The following is an 18,612-nucleotide window of genomic DNA, read 5'->3' on the forward strand; positions in this document are numbered from 1 at the left end:
GATGGACGAACGGGGGAGTTCCGGTTTTCCGTGTTGCTGCGTGGCTGTAATAAAGTGTAAAATATGTATCTCAATAATAATAATAAATGGGGAATAAAAATAATGGGAATAAAAGCAAATATGCTGCTGATGATTATTTATTGAAAAACAAGTTAATAACAAATAACTTAATATATATAATACATAAATATTATTACTACTACGATTATTATGATCTAATTATATATTTTTTTAACTTAAGCCTATTTGTCTTTCGATCTCGTATTATGCGTCCTGATTTAATATTCCATCGGTTGTTTTATTTTTTTCTCTAGGACGTATCTAAAATAAATTTCACTGTGACACCTTCTTCGTCATGTCCTATTTTGCAAATGCGCTGATATTAAATGTAAAAATCCATCGACTTAAACTTCATTACTTCAGTAAAATTATTTTTCTATGACTGAATTTTCTCGCTAGATGGCGCTAGAGAAAATCGAAACAGTGCTTTTGTGCAAGGTGACCCTTCTTTGTTGCGTTCAAAAATAATTCTGAAGTTTGCTAACGCCTTCATCGATGTTATTTGAACAGAATTAAAAATATAAACAAATGAAAACTGTTACGTAACAGATAATATGAACATTTTAAGGAGAGATTTCGCTGGTTGTCTTCGCAGTCCGATCAGAAACGTGACAAGGAATGTGACCGCATGTGCGGTGAATTGAAACGTTTGCAAAAAAAGGAGTTGAAACATCTAATCTCATCTGAATGCTGGTGGAAGGATGGGCGGGGAGGCCGTCTCACCGGAAGAAGGTGGAGTCAGCTGTAACGTTAGCAACCACGCTGTGAGACAGGAGCGGCGCTTGAGAGGGGTTTTTACCTGAAAATGACTGTAAAAACAGCCTGAATCTGCTTCCAAGACGTCGCATGCTGCTGGTTCTACCGGTGAAAGCACGTTTCGTTCACGTCTTGCTGGTAAGATGTCTGCTCTTTTTCTCATGCTAGCTAGCCGCCGGGGAGTCCGCTGGCTAACGCTAGCGCAGACCCACATTTATTCTCATGTGCGACCTACAAACATGTCTGCAGCATGTGTCGACGAGTGGGGCAATATTTGCGCGTCACACCTGCGCGCGTTGTCGCTTTCTCATAGTAGAATCATGTCTTCGACCGCGTCACAGGCTAATGCTAATCTGCCTGTGACGCTGTCAAAAGAACTGACAGGTCGATGGGAGCGCGAGACAAGGCCGGACACTCACACACACGCTTCCCTTTAAAACACGCTCCACTGTACACGTCTTTGAATTAACGCACTTAAATGAGTTTATTCAAACACTTCCTGAGTCTGTCTTAACCTGACGTTTCCGTTAGAGCGGCCTTTTAACGAGCTCGTTTTCGCTTGATCAGCTATGACAAGGCAAGTATTGACTTTCAGTGTCACTTCACTCGGCTGTGTTTCCGCTCGCATCCTGACACCGATCAAACTTGTGGTCCCTTCCTGTGTAGACGAAGATAAGAAGAAGATAGACATTAAATTTGGATTCTTTTGTTGTGATTGTGTAGACGGTCTGAACGGTGGCACCCTTGGTCGGGATCACCCGGAATAGACTCATGGAATGAAGGTAGTTTTGGCATTTTGCTCGAATGATACCTGGACTTCCTTCTTTTGCTGGGAGGGACTGAAACATGGAACCAGGAACCTTGTTGCTGAAGTGGTTGATGGAAATGGTGTGAACAAAGATGAAAGAGTTTGATATCCTCTGAAAAAGCAGAACTTGAGCAAGTATATACGGTTCTCTCACTTTGAACATTCTATATTATTGTATCCTTCGTTTGACATTTCCCATTGGACTTTTCCTCTCAGCCTTGATCACTCCTATCCTCTACGTGTGTATTTTCATTTCTCACAACCCAGAACCTCATTTGTTTTCCTCCTCTACTCCATTATCCTGTGTCCAACATCTCTGCTGAGGTTAAATGACTTTTAGCTCTTCCACATTAGTGTTTTAGTAGGACTTTCTCGATGACTTGTAGAGTGAAGGATGGCTTTCCTCTCAATTTGACTTTAGTATTTCACAAATATTGATAACTGTCTGAGGAGATAATGACAGAAAAGTGTTAATAGTTCATCCTTGTGGTTCATGACCATGTGACATCATGCGCGATGATGCAGAAGTGTCTTTGTACTTGCATATAAATGCACAGAGCTTATCTAGCTATCTTTGCTCAGACACTGTGTAAGTATGTTTATGTAAAGATTCTGTTTTAAGTGTGTAGAACCTCTCCAGTGTTTCTGGCTGCTAGTGAGGTGTGGTGTAGAAATTCAGCGGTTCTGCGCTAAATGAATAACAATGTTCATGGTTCACTGTAAAATGTGGAGTACTAAAGAGGTACGTACAAGTGGTTCAACCAATCATCACCCCCAGAGATGGTGTCCCAGTCGTCCTCTTTCAACAGTCTTCTAGGTTCAGGCTGTGTTTATGTGTCAACAAACATTGTATCTATAAGTTGCACCAATATTGGAGGAGTACAAAGGTCTTGTCGGCTGAAGTAATGTGAGCGTTAAATTTCCTCTCTCAGTGCAGACAGAAGGTTATGAAAAGCTCAAGCGATGATCAATCCATCGGCTCGAGCGTGCCTTCACATTGAGTCGCCCTCTTTATCAGCTGTGCAAGGCGCCCGTCAGCAAGTCCACCTCACGCCACCTCTGTTTCTCATAAGGCTGCACTTGTTTACTGACTCTGCTGTCAACAGGACGCTGACCGGAACACATCAGTTTTGACAACCACTAACAAGAATCGGACTTGCCAGCTTGGTGAAGTTGGCTCGCAAAAGAAACAAAAAAAAGTTCTGTTGTCTTTTTAACTTTAGTGTGTGTATGTATATAGCAGGACATTTCAATTGGTTCACCGAACTGGTTTTGGATTTATGGAGCAACAAAACTGGTTTCGCCGGCATCGATGTAGTAGAGCTCATTCATTACTTGTGCACTGTAATGATATGAATTTGGAAGTGTATTTTCGTGGAGGTTGACCTTTGTCTCGGATTTTAGGTGCTTCCTGTTGGGGAATTATTGCGTAGACAGACCTGTTTTTTTCTTCTCCTAAATCAGGTCCATTTGGAAATGGAAGCGTTGGAAGTATAGATCTGAAAGCAAATTGGCCACAAGTCAGACCGAATGCATTAGCAGCGCTTTTGTGGACTATCATATAATCCCCCATCAAGAAGCAACAGAAACAGAAGCACTGAAACTCGTGTGATATGAACAAGTGAAGCTATGCTAAGCTTCAAATCCTCTTGATTTATGTCAAAATTGCCCTGTACGTTTGTTTCCAGCCAGTAAAGAGCTGATGATAATACAGAGTTATCAAACTCCGTACTTGCAGTGCAGAAGCAACATTTTTTCCTCTTTAAATGCAGATAAAACCAGTTAACATGTGACTGAAGTGAACAGGAAGTGCTGTCCTGGTTGTGCATCATTTACATTCTAGTGCGACTTTTACGGTCAGTGACCTGCATCCTCTTTTCTCTGGCAGACTCTGAGTGAGCGATGACCAACTGCGACTGCCCCCACCTGGACTGTGTGGGAGAGATCACCAAAGAGGAACTTATTCAGAAATCCCATGTGAGTGACTGCATTTTCGACATTGAAGAGTGAAACTAGCTCTTAAATGATCCTGTCGTCACACCTTGAAATGTGTTTAGCCAAAACTAACTTGCTAAATAGGCTGCATTGTGTTGTGTGAATAAACAAATTCAGGTATTGACAAGCTGAAACTTCACTGACCTATTTGCTTTGCAGGGCCAGTGTCAGGATTGTAAAGTTGGAGGACCAAATCTGTGGGCATGTCTGGAGGTAACACACGGATGATCTTGCTCTGTTCATGTACGCCTTCGTTTTCACCACCTAACCCTGTCTCTGTGTAGAACGGCTGTGCGTACGTAGGATGCGGCGAGTCCCACGCCGACCACAGCACCGGGCACTCGCAGGTGAGAAACCGTGACAGAATATCAGGTCTGGATTTAGGCCGTGCTTCAAAAGCCGTATACAGGCCGATGAATAGTTTACAAGCTCCAAACACAAATGCATATTTTCCTCACCAGTACATCAGCCTAAGACTTTTCCATTATTCAGCAACTTGTAGTCGCTGCACGTGCAGATGTGTCAGGGGTTTAGGTGCTCATATTCTTAAAAAAAAGTCTCCACATTGAGTGCAATATCAGCAGCAGATCATTCATTATTAAACTGGAGCCTCAGGGAGATGGAGGGAATTCATTGGTAGTGTCAGCTCCATGGTTACAGTATCAGCCCATCCTGGCTGCTCTGGAGGGTGGGGGTCAGCCTCTGGTGAACTTGTTGTTGATGACTGAGGTGCTGGTGCTGAGCATGGAACACAAAGAGGCATTTGCCAGTCATCCTGTGCTAAGATGGAGAGCTTGTTTTGTTCAAGCTGAGAAACTCTTAGTCAGCGCCACTTGAGGAGGTTCAGTGTGTCACCTGATCCCCTTCCCTCTGAGGTATTTATTTAACAATGGAGGAGATCCATGGGGCTGTTTCAGGGAGAGAGCTTGTCCATTGTCGTCATGTACTCTGCCTTGGGGACATCTGGGATCCCCTTCGGCCGCAGCATAAAACATTTTAATCTGCTCACACTAGTGAGGTCTGAGATGTAGCCTGAGACTCTCGGGTCTCAGTTCTTTTTGTTCTTTGACAGGTTTATTTGATACCCATCAGCCAATACAAACTCTTTCCTATGCTGAGCTGCTCTTCTGTCACTGGGATAGTTAGCTAAATGCTGTGTCTTTCTCTGGCTATTTTTGTGCATCATGTTTTCAGTAGCTGCTGGAAACTTGTTTATTTATTTATTCGAAAGTCCAGCCCCATTCTTTCCTCTGTCATTTTTTATTTCAATTGACTTCTCAGTCGGTTTGAATCATGTATTTAAAGATATGATGCATAAATACTTTTGGTTTCTTGCCCTTGCAACTGTACACCTCTAGGAACTTGTGTTCTCTCCGATAAGGCCTTTATTAAGACCTGTTATTCTAGAACCCCGGCTTGAGGCGACAATGATTTATGTTGGTCTGAACTGCCGTGAACACTAGTATTGATCTCACACGCACGTTTTGCCTCGTCCTTTCGTTTGAGATGGAAGTTACAGGGGGTGCAACAACCGGGCTTGCGACAATTCAGTTTGAAGAAAACAAAACATAATTCGCAGCAGCATTCAATTTGCAGCTATGAAGCGTTATGCGAGCGGATTCCTAAATCCGTCCCGCTGTTAATGCCCCACCTGCTCCACTTCATGAATGATTCAGACGCTGGAGTTCCACAGCCCGTCTGATTATCCCCGCTGACAGGCGGGCATCTCTCTGCCCGGCTGCGTGGATACTAATGCAGCAGTGATAAATATTGCAGCCTTTGCTCACGTTCGGTCCCCAGCGGACGTGACGGGCCGGTCCTGTGTGCCAGAGCAGCAGCAGCATGGCGGCAGAACCTGGCACCATTTTCTTGTTGGCACCATTCCTTCCTGCCACACCCTCTTGTTGTTTTCTTAAGACTATTCTTAGCCATTCATATTGTCACGCCAACTATGAAGAGTGATTCCTGCATCCAGTTGATTAGATTTTAATAATAAATTTGACAGAAACAAATATACTGCGCTGAATTACTACGAAAGGAAAAAAAACTTGAACAATGCTCAAAAGAATTGATAGCTTACTTCATCACAAGACTGAACCTACTTTGTGTTCATTCCTCGCTGGTTTGATCTGAGTCAAATGACACATCAGAAAACTCATCTAGTGACGCTGACTGGTCTCATTATCTACTCATGTAATCATTTAGTACGAGTTTCTTTGATGATAATGGCTGCGAAACTCATGCTGGAACGCAAACTATGTAATGGCATCGAGAACCAATATAGTGTAAAAACGTTTTTGTGTCAAAGCTGCTCTGCATTCGATATTAATAGTAGTTTCCCAACTGTCTTCGCAGGAAACGCATCATAACCTGACGGTGAACCTGACCACGCTGCGAGTGTGGTGCTACGCATGCAGCAAGGAGGTGTTTCTGGAGCGCAAACTGGGCCCTCAGTCGCCTCACCTCAGCCAACCGCTGCTTCCGTCGCAGACCGCTGCTCAGGTATGAGCCATGAGACGAGCTTTATCTGAAGATGTTCATAACAGTTATATAACCACGTAATCTGTCCGCGAGATATGATGTGGTCTTCCGGTCTCCAGATAAGACTGTTTGTTTGGACTGCATTTTCAGAACAACAACAAGTCCCCCGGGAGTCCGACCTCACTGAGGATGCCCAGTAATGGCAGCGAAGACCTGGACATGGAGACGGAAGAGGAGGATGACCTGCGGGCCAGAGGTCAGCACGTCACAAATCACAGGAATTGTTTTTAATCTTGCCTTGTTTTAAAAGCTCATGGTGTTTGTGAGAAGGCAGAGAAGCACAACAGCTCAGTCAGTTGATGCGGCTCACATTTTAGCATTCAACTTGGACTTTATTAGCCAACCAGGTTCCACTGTTACATCACATAAGCAGATAAGGACAGATAACAGAGCGGCAGGTTCTGCTAAGCTCAGAATGAAACACCCTCCCCATGTACATATGTTTGGTCTCACCACCTGGTGCTCGGGAAATTGCACCATCTCGTCTAATTTTAGCGTGAATAGTGAGCGATGTGGTCCGCACAATAGGTGCTCATCAGTGGTGTGGGTGGAAATAATCAGCACGGAGCTTATTCTATCCTATTATACTGCAAAATGCTCGTTTCTCTCTTTTAGGCTTGACGGGTCTGAAGAACATCGGCAACACCTGCTACATGAATGCTGCCCTGCAGGCGCTGTCCAACTGGTAAGCTTGCATCTCTGTGTCTCAGTGGGACTTTATTCTGTGCTGTTATCTGCAAGTGAATACAGGCTTACAGGAGTCGGAATCGATCAAGTTCAGCTTCCCTGTATACGCACATGTAGAGAGGGGAAAAAGGCGTGAAAAGAAACACGATGCTGATGAAACTAACATGGTTTTTAATGATGAAAACCAGCAATAAGTTGTCGTATACGATATACCGCCAAACACAATCTCCATGATGACAATTCTGCGTCTCACGACAAAGACGCAGCTCACTCGAGACCGTGACGGCGCGCTCTCCATCTCCACGCCGTTTGACAGCCGACACCAGCTTGTGACGGTTGTGGAGTGTGTGGTGGACTTTGGTTCAAAATCGTAGTTTTGAACTTATTTGTAATACAGGGAACCTTTGATAACGGCGCTGGTCGACCATGAGTCTCTGGAGCCGTGTTTATTTTATTAGATGGAATGGTTCTCATAGGTTCTCTCAAGCTCATGGCTGTCTGCCTTGGTTCATATCAACACATGCAAGTCTCCTGCTGCGCACCCTGGTGAAAATATTTGGATATTGGACGGAGCTCCGCTTCGGTATTGGCGGTGATAATTATCGTTGTAGCCGAAATTACAACTTTTATCGTGATAACTTTTTACGTCCATATCGCCATCCCGAGTGAAAACCTGCTTTGTATTGTGGTCCAGACTTGTGGTCCAACTTCAGACATGCATTAGAGATTGTTCTGAGTCCTTCTGTGTGACAGTCATGTTTTTGGAAGATCATCTTATTGGAACCATAGATTTAGCTATCTTGTGTTCTGTACTATTCCTTAATGGAGAAAAAAAAAATCACTACTTTTGTCAGAAATGGGTTTCTAATTTCCAGCTGGTTGCACTTCCTCGAGCAATAGAGTGCGCAGCTTGGTCATCCTGCTGAGACTCCGAGTAGAGCTGCTTCTCCTGCATGTGGTGTATCGTATCCAGTTGATTTCAGGAGCAGAACTCTTGTGCTTACGCAGCACTGCCGATGATCATGAAAAGCTCTTATCATGTTTAACTCGCGCAGTTTCCATCATTCACCTAAACCCAAACATTGCTGAACGACAGAACACTGGTGATGTCTTTAACTCCTGCTGACTTAATGAGGCGTCAGCAGATATGAGAACGTGTCTTTGGGTGCAGACTGCTGCAGTGCAGCATTTGAGGAGACTCAAATGGCCTTGCGAGTTCCCTGTAGGCTCCTCGGTTACAAATAAACATTATCTCTCCCTACATTCCATCTGCCCCATCCCTCCCCCCTTTCCTCATTTATTGACTTTTAAACAGTTTTTGTCCAAGCCATAATGTTGTCTTTGGTCAAGTTTTTTTTTTTTTTTTTTTTCCATTATCTCATGATGGATTTCGGTGTTTGGGCTGTGTGTTTTGTCCCATACAGCAGGAAACCGACTCTGATTTAAACCCACGCATTATAACAGGAGAGGATGTGGGTCAGAATTTGCAATCTAAATTAGCTTCTGAAGTGAGAAGAACGGAGTCACTGGGCTGTGAAAGTAAGAGCCACTTTAGAGACCTGGGTACGCGCGAGTCTGTGGGAGCGCTGCGTTCCTCACGAGCCGTCGGGTCATTATTCGGGTCCAAGGACTTTCCTCTTGTCAAGGCTAGAAAACACTCGATGCCTTAGTCAGTATGTACTCTGTCTGTATCCCCCAACTCCTGCCAACTCAGCAGCCCTGGATTGTGCATGGGAATCTGTTTCACTTCACATCATGGATTTTCATGTCGTGTGTATATAGAGACTAACAACTACTGTACAAAACATGAGGGCAGCACTATTTCACTTTCTTCATAAATACAAGTTAATAAAGCGTTAATCCGTCCAGGATTGGACCCAGCCTCAAACAGAGCTGGACATTGGTGATCACCTTACTTGTCTTGTGCTTTGAATATATTAGAAGCCTTTAATGCCTGATGTTTTAATGGGTGTATGTTTTAAATTATTGATTGACATGTCAACAATCATTCGCAAGACAATTGAGCTCTGTCTCTTCTGTGCAGCCCTCCCCTGACACAGTTCTTCCTTGAGTGTGGCACTCTGGTGAAGACAGACAAGAGGCCGGCGCTCTGCAAAAGCTACCAGAAGCTGGTGTCGGACCTTTGGCATAAAAACAGGTCAGTGAGAAGCAGGGGACACCCTGGAAAGTCCATCACACCACTTGCACTAGATTCATCATCTATGCTTTGCATGTTTTGGAGCTGTGGGAGGAAACCTGAGTGCTGTGAGGAAACAAGCAGTGCGAGGGTCCCAAGTTTAAAATCTTCATTTCTGACATCGTTTTTCCTCCCAGACCTTCCTACGTGGTTCCGACCAGCGTGTTCGAGGGGGTGAAGGCCATCAACCCCATGTTCAGAGGGTACTCTCAACACGTGAGTTCCTTTCATCTGCTGTTCTTCTGACAATTACACTTTAAACACTTGTTTCAGCAACTTATGCTCGCGCTCCCGTGTGTGTTAATCATATTTAAACCTGCTGATGTCGGCATTTTATTGCGAGTTCTGCTTCTGCTTTGCTTTTCACATCTCAAGTGATGTTGGTTTTTAGGATTTTGCAGAAATATCCATTTGTCACGCCACATGAGCAGCTCAAGTTTGGAATTTGCATGTTAACATTCCTGGTCCTTTGAGAGAAAGGGAAGGTTGGTTCGCTGTGAAACGCTAAGAGCTTGTTCGATTATATATTCATAAGTGTCTGCTTTTGAAATGTCTCAGACAGAGCAATCTGAAGCATGTTTGCCCACAGAAGGACGTGTTTTGAGGTTCGTGTTTGAGCTTTTGTGAGTGGATTTCACTGGTTCGATGTAAAATGAGAAGTTAATTACAGCTGCCAGAGCGCGGTCCATCTGTTCACGACGGAGCTTGAATATGAATAAATGTTAATTGAGATACTGACCCACCAAACACAAGTGCTGAGGAGACTAGCTGCTCTCGGCTGTCTGTCTTTGGCCTTCTAGTTCAGTGGAGCTGAACAATTCGTCTGACTGAAGGCCTCACGTTAATGAACAGACCTGGACTCACAACTAAACTGGAGGAACCTCTGAAAACCATTTATGATGTCGATGGTAAATTAGATCTATAACACTTGTATGACAGATCATGTGAGTCAATAAGGTCGAGACCTCGGGAACTAAACTCGGGCCAGCTTCTGTCGTATTCTGTTTAATGCTAAAGAGTGAGTGAGAACTCCTCCTGTTGGACGGCTGCTTGAGACACCATGACATCTAACTGCACCAGCGACCCCTATTCCCTGTCACGTGGCCTGCTCGGTTGTGGAGTCTGGTTAACTCATAGTAGCTGAAATTGTGCTGCTCTCTAAAGTTGTTTACACTCATATTAAACAGCAATAAACTAGTTATTTACTGTTTTTGTGGTGTTGCTAAGTTTGAACTTTTAGTCAAGATTCCAGGGTAAACGTGGAGACTCTTAATGTATAATATGTGTTTCATAAGGTCCTAATACACATGAATAAGCAAGAGAATGGTGTTGAAAATAATTTGGTTAAAGATGCTGTTAGTTGTAGTGGCTGCAAGATCAGTTACCGCCTATAACTTCTTGGTGAAAAATGCAGTTTCACTCCTTCCAGACCGAAGCTTAATCTCTGATTTAATGTGTATGACCTTCAGGACTCGCAGGAGTTCCTGCGCTGCCTGATGGATCAGCTTCACGAGGAGCTGAAGGAGACGCTGCCGGAGCCCTACGACCCGTCCAGCACCATCACGTTAGAGGACAGCCCCGACGAGGACAGCCACAGCCAGTCGGACAACGACTTCCAGTCCTGCGAGTCCTGCGGCAGCAGCGAGCGCGCCGACGAGACGCAGGGCGGCACGGCCCTGGCCGACGACACCAACGAGGCGGAGATGCTGATTCCGGAGCAGGACGAGATCCAGGCCAACCGCGAGTGGCAGAAGGAGAAGAACATGATTAATGACATTTACCGCTCCGGGGTCAACGTTGTTGTGGGCGGGAACACCGGCGTGGTGGACATGGACAAGGATGTGGACACCACCACAGAGGCTACTCCCATTATCAGCAGCCAGGGCCACATTAAGATGCAGAGCAGAACATCAGGTCAGTGAAGTGCTTTGTCTCACGGCTTGTTTCATTATGTCTGCTCATGGCTCTGTTTGGGTCCACTAGATTCATTCCCAGATATTCAGCTATCGAACATCACAAGGCCACACAGTCCAGTTCCGGTGGGGGGGTACGTTTCCAAAATGTCCACCAGCCCGCCAAAATCCTCCTCCGTCTGGCCATGTCTCAACCCTGCACACAAGAAAGGTGAAGAGTTGAGCTGAAAGAAAAATGTCTCTGCAGTCTGTGCTTCTAGACTCAATGTGTCTCTCCCTTTTCAGCTGCAGTCACCACCTTCTCTCCACCAAAGAGCAAACGTCAAAAGAAGTACCGCAGTGTCATCTCAGACGTGTTCGACGGGACCATTGTCAGCTCTGTTCAGTGCCTCACCTGCGATCGGGTCAGTGAATCTTCCATCCTCGAAGGCGTCGTGTCACGTTGGCTTGTTTTCGACATGAAAAAGAAAGGTGGCTTCACTCTGTGGCCTACAGGTGTCTGTGACCTTAGAAAACTTCCAGGACATCTCGTTGCCAATCCCAGGGAAGGAAGACCTCGCAAAGCTCCACGCTGCCACTCATCAGACCTCCCTGGTCAAGGCCGGCTCCTGTGGGGAAGCTTACGCGCCGCAAGGCTGGATCGCCTTTGTCATGGAGTACATCAAGAGGTGTGTTTTGTTTTAAAAGACACGCTGTTGTTGGTAATTTTAGAGTTTTAAGGAAACTAAGGAAGGAATATAATGTCTGCACTTGACATGAACTATGTATCACTAGATGGAGTATTTTGTTACACTGTGGTCAAACTCATCATTTTTATGTCTCAGTATATACAGTAGCGAGTTGTTGCTTAGGCGTGTCATCTCGACACGAGGGACCTGCAGACATTTGGTGAGTGCTTTGTATCAAATTGCTTCCCTACTCTGTGTTCTCAGTTGGTTTTGGGGTCCGGTAGTCACGCTACAAGACTGTCTGGCGGCTTTCTTTGCCAGAGACGAACTGAAAGGTGAGACGAAAAGGAAAACAAACACAAACAAGTCTGACATTTAGGTTTTTAATTAAATGTGTTTTTTTCTGTCCAGGAGACAACATGTACAGCTGTGAGAAGTGCAAGAAGTAAGAACCTCATCCTTGATTTCCCTCACACAAATGGAAGCACTTGAAATAACCATGTCTGTTTTTTTTTTTTAGACTGAGAAACGGAGTGAAGTTTTGTAAAATGCAGAGTTTGCCGGAGGTAAAAAAAAAAAAAAAAGAAGATGAATTATCGCTGTGACTGTGAAACTTTAAAGCACTGTGCTCTGTATTTCCTCAGATCCTGTGCGTCCACCTGAAGCGCTTCAGGCACGAGCTGATGTTCTCCACCAAGATAAATACACACGTGTCCTTCCCGCTGGAAGGTTTGGACCTGCAGCCATTCCTCGCCAAAGACGGCTTGGCCCAGACCACCAACTATGACCTGCTGTCAGTCATCTGTCACCATGGCACTGCCAGCAGTGAGTGGGCATTTGCTTTCTCCGTAGGAGGCTTCCATTAGCTGGCACGCTTGCATTCACCAGGCTGGAGGGAAATGTCACATGAGCCTGTGAACCAATCTGACTGTCTCTCTGTGTGCGTGCAGGAGGACACTACATCGCCTACTGCAGGAACGACGTCAACAATCTGTGGTATGAGTTCGATGACCAAAGTGTGACAGAGGTTTCAGAGTCCTGCGTCCAGAATGCAGAAGCTTACGTGCTCTTCTATAAGTAAGTCCTCATCATCTGCATCATCTAACAGCTGCTTTAACATTCATTGCGCGTGGAGCATCTCTTCAGATGCACATCTTGATAAGTGAGAAGCAGCAGCTGATTAATGAGCTGCTGTCCTGTTCCCGTCGCAGAAAGAGCAGCGAGGATGCGCTGAAGGAACGTAGGAGGGTGTCGGCCCTGTTCAACATGATGGAGCCCAGTCTGCTGCAGTTTTACGTCTCCCGCCAGTGGCTCAACAAGTTCAAGACCTTTGCCGAGCCTGGGCCCATTTCCAACGACGACTTCTTGTGCTCTCATGGAGGTTTGTGATGTTTTTGTGCTCGGAACACACAGCAGTTTGCTTAATGGGAATCCTTTCTGATGGTGATAGGCAGCTGCCAATCAAAGATCAAATCCTAACATGTAGATAGAGATGAGCTGATGGTGAGCTATACATCTGCTTGTATTCTCATGCACTGTCACACCTCTCAACACAATAGCGTGAAATAATCGCAGGTCCTGCATGGGCTTCGTCAAGCACTTTAAAAGCAAAAGCAGTTCATGCGTTTGCTTACAAACTCCCCTAGCACACACATGAACACTTCCAAACGTCTCTCACGCAAGCTTGAAGCACAGAATTAAATTAAAGCCGACACTCTGCAGTGCTGAAACACCCGTGCTCTTGTCGCCGACAGTAACACTTTCCTCACTGTGTGGTGAAATAATGATGTTGACTTGTTTTGTTCACAGACCTTTTGGGTGAAACAGATTCTGATCAGGCAACAGTGTCGTCCCAAAAAAACAAGCTCTTGGATGTTAAAAGATGCATTTCATGAATCGTCAACTGAATATTGTTATGCTTTTGAGCCCTCAGTTTATGATCCTTGCCTCAGCTTTTCAGAAGTGCTCCCTTCGCATTGACTTCAAAAGAGGTTTTATGTCCCTTTGGGCCCATAATCCTTCTCCCTCATTTTATTTTGAGAATAGGAACAGGATTAGACGAGGGCCTGAGCCAGTCAAATTCCTTTCTTCTGCACTCTCTATTCTGCGAGGGCTCAGCGTTATTAAATATGAAAATAAAACAGAAAAAGATGCTGCGTTTATGCTTGATGCCGCTCTCAGTACGTGCATAATCTGCTGGCTGCAGGTAACGCTGTGTAATTACTGGATAATCAGGCATAAGCGTAGATAATAACATGGAAGTAAAACCAGAGGTGATTCGCAGCAATGCCCCCAGTTGTTTAATTTCCTCTTCCAAACCTGATTAGGGTAGTTATTTTCTTTAAAAAAAAAAACGCAGCCCCTGGTGCCATCAGGCTTTTCAATCAGACAAAGCGTCTATTCAAAGGTTTCCGAAAAACCAATGTTGCGTCTGTTTGTCCAGACAGAGAACAAATAAAGGAAGCAATAAATCCCGTTCATTGAGCCAAATATTAAACTTTCAGTGGGTAAATCGGTCACGCCAAGCTGCGTTCTTTTAATCTGAGCTCCTCTGGCTTGCAGACGCCTCACTGAGTGCGCATCCAGATTTGAAGACGATTGCTGTGAGAGTGAGGGGCCCTGTTGTGTATATTCTTTTCTTCTGTAATTGACTCTCACATACACAGTAACTTTGCATCGAAATAAGATTTTTAATGTTTATATTTGCTGAGTGATATTTTGTTGGAGTTAACGGCCACCTGTTTCAGCTTGCTGGCATTGTCGATGTCTTGTAACTAGACTCCTTTATCATGGATGTTTTGGTGACATCACTCTATATAATCTGATGCACCAATTTGAGTACTGCAAAATGTTCCCTGTGAAACAACCTGTATGTGACTGATCACATGGAGAAGCATTATTGGGCTGAAAATGATAAAGTGCTGCATGTCTTGGTCCAACGTTAGTGGAAAATGGCTGTCAGTCCAAGTTGAGTTTTCTTGATGTGTCTTCAAGCAGATTTTGTTTCACTGCCTATCACTGCCAAGAGTGTGTGATAAGAACACACAAAGTGGTGCAACAGTCTGTTCCCCAGTTGGGCTCGTGAAACAAATACATGATCAAGAACTGAGCGGTGAGAAAAAGATATAGCTGCTACTTCTGCAGGGGAAACCTTTGTTTAGAGTTGCGATGAATTGTGAGTGGTTGTCTTGTCAACACGGTCCTGTCTCAAGAGGAACATCTGCTGCTGTGTTGCAGGCGTGCCACCAAACAAAGCTGCATTCATCCATGACCTGGCATTCATGCTGCCGCAGAACGTGTGGGATCACCTTTACACCAGGTAATCTAGGGCGTGTTTCAGGAGTGTGGGCTCTGATGTACTTAAAAATGGTTCAATTTCATCGACTGAACCAGGTCAGAATTCAGTCCGTTTAAACCTTTGAAGGGATCTGGAACGTCATATCTCGTATCAAATCTATTATTTAAATCTGTCAATTGTGGCCCATAGGAAGTTTGTCGAACATGAATATAGGAAACGTCGCTTGAAAAATGTGTCATGTCAATAATCGTTTCGACACACGTGAGATAAGAAGCTAGTGGTGGGTGAGGACTGTTATTAAATGGACCCAAACCTCTCTCCCGGCAGATACGGAGGCGGCCCGGCTGTTAACCACCTGTACGTCTGCCAAACGTGCCAGATCGAGATCGAGAAACTGGAGAAACGGCGCAAATCCGAGCTGGACATGTTTGTCAGGGTGAGTCCTCCATCAAGCGCTCAAGTGTCACCGCTGATAAATGCATTACATGTCAGGGGGTCAGTGGACGTGCTGCGGACCAGCTGATGAGCGGCATGTGTCGCCACTCTTTGGCCCAGCGGGAGGCGGGTGGTGCGAGCCTGACAAAAGCCTTATCATTAATGCGTTTGGACAGATGCAGCTGTTGTGTACTCGGCCCCCTCACCCTCCTCGCAAGATCAAGAGATGGATGTTGTGCGTCTTTCTCTCAGAAGATGAGCCGTTGTGTCATGACAAAGAATCCTGGAATTGGTGCAGTCAAGTGTAAAGACTGCCGGCTAATTGCGACTACTGGCAGAGAGAATTGATTAGGTTTTCCATTTCCTCTCAATCCTTTCATCCACACTTAATTTTTTTTGTCTCCCGCTCCCCCTCCCCTTCTCTCCCCTCCTCACTCTTGTCTCTGCTGCTCACTCCTCCCCCATTTCCTCTCTCCATCTCTCTGTAGCTAAACAAGGCATTCCAGGAGGAGGAGTCTCCAGTGGTCATATACTGCATCAGCATGCAGTGGTTTCGTGAGTGGGAGGGCTTTGTCAAAGGCAAAGACAATGGTAATTGGACCGAACACACTCTCATCCACTCACATCAAGTGTTCCGCGATCAATGTATTCCACGTCGCAACTCCGCTGGACAACCTGTCCGCCGTGCACTTGTGATGTGCGTGAGGAGGAATGCGTGTTTCGGATGGACTTGGTTTTTAGAGATGGAAGAACACGCTCTGTCGAGCTTCTGTTCAAAAGCAACTTTGATGTCCCAGATTTCTTGATTTATCTTCAAAGGCTCTGATTTAGTCCCGCGAGATAGGTTTCCCTCCTGCAACAGCAAAACGAACCGTCAAATATGTTGTTTTTTTTTGTTCACTTTTCTCCTGCTCCCCTCCCTTTCTTATTGTCACATCTATTTATAACCTCTCAGATCTGGCATGTTTCCACAAATCTCCCTCTGACTTTAGCTCCTCCAATGTTTATCTTGCCTCAGTACAACGCACAGAGTTCCTTTTTTTCACGAAACATTTTGACATTTTATGAATTTGAACATTAGCAATTCTGCCGAGTAACTGTTTCTTGTTGTCCTCTCAAGATCCACCTGGACCAATCGACAATTCCAAGATATGTGTCACCAAGAACGGCCATTTAACACTGAAACAAGGTATGTTTCGTTGTTGAAGTGTGCTGTGTTACTTTCCTCATGAACAAAACCTTCTTCTCTGGTGCATTTGTTTCCCAGACATATTTGCATCGATATGTCTTTACTTTCATCAAAATGAATTGTACTATATTAACTGGGTGGTTTTTCAAATGTAGCCATTAGCACGGTGCTGGATGTTTGCTGTGGCTGGCTAATGTGTTGCTGTTGTGTCTGAAGTGAAGACACTAAAAACTAAAATTGGTTTGAGAGGTCCCCAGGAGACCAATGATTGACTGTAAATCCAGTTCCTGATCAAATGCTTGTTGCTGGACACATCTTTCTGGAGCCCACATTTTTTGTTGTCATTCTTGAGGGCGTATTTACCTTCGGCTAATCTGACTCCAGGGCACGGAACATGGCCATAAAGGCTTTGCTTTGAGAGTACAGGGAGCAAGTCGTGACTGTCGGACTTCTGCTAACATGCTTAGAAGTTGGTCGTAGGTATAAGTCAGCTGTGTATTTCTTTTGGATTATAGGATTATGCTGCCGTTCATTTGTGAGCACTTTAAATATAGTCTGTTGCTGGAACTACCATTTGTAACTGGCACAAATCATGAACGCGATTTTTTTTTTCAAATATTAGTCAGATTGTAGCAGACTAGACGCCTGATCAGGTGACATGAGTGTCGCAGGGAGCTTTTCCGAGCTTGAGTTGCCGGGAAAGACTGGACATCTTTGATTGCACTTGTCACCCGGCAACCAATGTAGAATGTAATCTTGACGACAGGTGACGTCTCCTGCGTCAGAGACTCAAGTTTCCGTGTGAGTCTCCAAGAAGCATCTCTGCAGGCTCGTAAATCCAACCCCCACCTGAATTATGGTGTGGTTTTAATTGTAAATCTGCTCCACAGGTGCTGACTCGGGGCAAATCTCTGAAGAGACTTGGCACTTCCTGCATTTAATTTACGGCGGCGGGCCCTTGCTCACGGTCCGACCGAACATCAGCCACCAGGAGGCCGAACCGTCGCAGTCGGAGGAGAAGATCGAGATGGAGACCCGCTCCCTGTAACCCGCGCCGGAGCCTACGGAGCACAGTCGAGGAAACGCCTTTTTATTTTGCACTTTTCTTTCGAGACGATTCAAAGGACTTCGCGGCTACATGAAGGAGCAAATAATTCTGATCTGTCTTTCATGTTGTACAAATGTGTATAAAGAGCTCTGATATTTCTATTAGCACTGTCATCTGTCTGGTTGTTTTGGGAGCCAAGCATTTTAAAGTGTGCAGCTAAGATTTACACTGAATGCCATATTTTTTTTGAGCAGATGTCCACGTCTTGTGTCGCGTATACTTAAAGATCACTCTGTATCTTGACATCGATATTCCACCTGTTTTTTTTTTTGTTTTTTTTTTTAACGATGACCTGAAGCTTGTGACACGGATGAGCCGTAACACTTCCAGTGGTGATGATTCTGCGGCGACAAAGGGACTGGACGAGTCTCAGGAATGTTTTGCACTGTCCTGTAGATGAAGAATTGGCATGTTCAAAAGAGCATTATAGTGTACCTTCACTGACAGCCTGGATAGAGCACTAGATTATTGATCACAGAAGGGAGTAATTTAACGTTATTACATTGTTGTAAAGATGCTATCGCAGGCGTAGTGTGTCAGAAGTGCATGCTTTCACATTCAACCCCAGTTCACCATCACTGCATGGAAATTCAACGCTGCTCCTTAAATGTGCACTGAAGTCACGGCACGTCCAGCTTCTCTGAAACAAATAGCGACACGTCGTAGTGTGACATAGGGTGTTGGTTAGGAATCAATCAGAGGCATTATTTTCTGAATGGAAACGGAGTGGCGGCTCTTAGAGATCAACTTGTGCTGTAGGTTTTGCATATGGATGTCTCTTCTGTCTGATGTTGGCTGACACTATTAAAACTCGTTGAACGTTGTTTTGACTCATTCTTTTACATCATTTAATGTGGGTTCCACTGACTTTATTTGTACCTTAGTTTTGAGGTGTTACCAGGAGAAGCTGCTCCATGCTTTATGGCCGCCTTTACTGGTCATTTTGCTCCCTAAACT

The 18,612-nt window shown here is 44.9% G+C and overlaps 1 protein-coding gene across 2 annotated transcripts; it reads left to right on the forward strand.

The window, feature by feature from the left end:
- The first annotated feature begins 677 nt into the window (after nucleotides 1-677).
- On the forward strand, nucleotides 678-18,490 carry usp33 (ubiquitin specific peptidase 33). Of its 2 annotated transcripts, none has more exons than XM_053883790.1 (24): nucleotides 678-954; nucleotides 3,513-3,601; nucleotides 3,779-3,832; nucleotides 3,904-3,966; nucleotides 5,975-6,121; nucleotides 6,251-6,356; nucleotides 6,776-6,845; nucleotides 8,892-9,005; nucleotides 9,182-9,260; nucleotides 10,514-10,958; nucleotides 11,028-11,168; nucleotides 11,243-11,361; nucleotides 11,453-11,625; nucleotides 11,890-11,960; nucleotides 12,037-12,070; nucleotides 12,146-12,191; nucleotides 12,270-12,450; nucleotides 12,576-12,702; nucleotides 12,837-13,006; nucleotides 14,863-14,944; nucleotides 15,251-15,359; nucleotides 15,847-15,949; nucleotides 16,479-16,547; nucleotides 17,438-18,490. In XM_053883790.1, exons 2-24 carry the CDS (start codon nucleotides 3,527-3,529, stop codon nucleotides 17,593-17,595), a joined length of 2,736 nt encoding a protein of 911 aa, XP_053739765.1. In that variant the 5' UTR covers nucleotides 678-954; nucleotides 3,513-3,526; the 3' UTR covers nucleotides 17,596-18,490. The 2 variants fall into 2 exon arrangements, with proteins under 2 accessions (XP_053739765.1, XP_053739766.1); XM_053883791.1 differs by lacking the exon at nucleotides 678-954 and adding an exon at nucleotides 1,412-1,598.
- The last annotated feature ends 122 nt before the right edge of the window (nucleotides 18,491-18,612 follow it).

This window comes from Synchiropus splendidus, chromosome 13 (assembly GCF_027744825.2).
Source record: "Synchiropus splendidus isolate RoL2022-P1 chromosome 13, RoL_Sspl_1.0, whole genome shotgun sequence".
Lineage (NCBI taxonomy): Eukaryota > Metazoa > Chordata > Actinopteri > Syngnathiformes > Callionymidae > Synchiropus > Synchiropus splendidus.

What these genes read in the sequence shown, in the direction of transcription:
- usp33 (XM_053883790.1), top strand. Translation starts at nt 3,527, where the DNA reads ATGACCAACTGCGACTGCCCCCACCTGGACTGTGTGGGAGAGATCACC. An exon ending in ACAGCACCGGGCACTCGCAG is followed by an intron (nt 3,967 to 5,974) that starts GTGAGAAACCGT and finishes CTGTCTTCGCAG; the next exon opens with GAAACGCATCATAACCTGAC. An exon ending in CGTCGCAGACCGCTGCTCAG is followed by an intron (nt 6,122 to 6,250) that starts GTATGAGCCATG and finishes CTGCATTTTCAG; the next exon opens with AACAACAACAAGTCCCCCGG.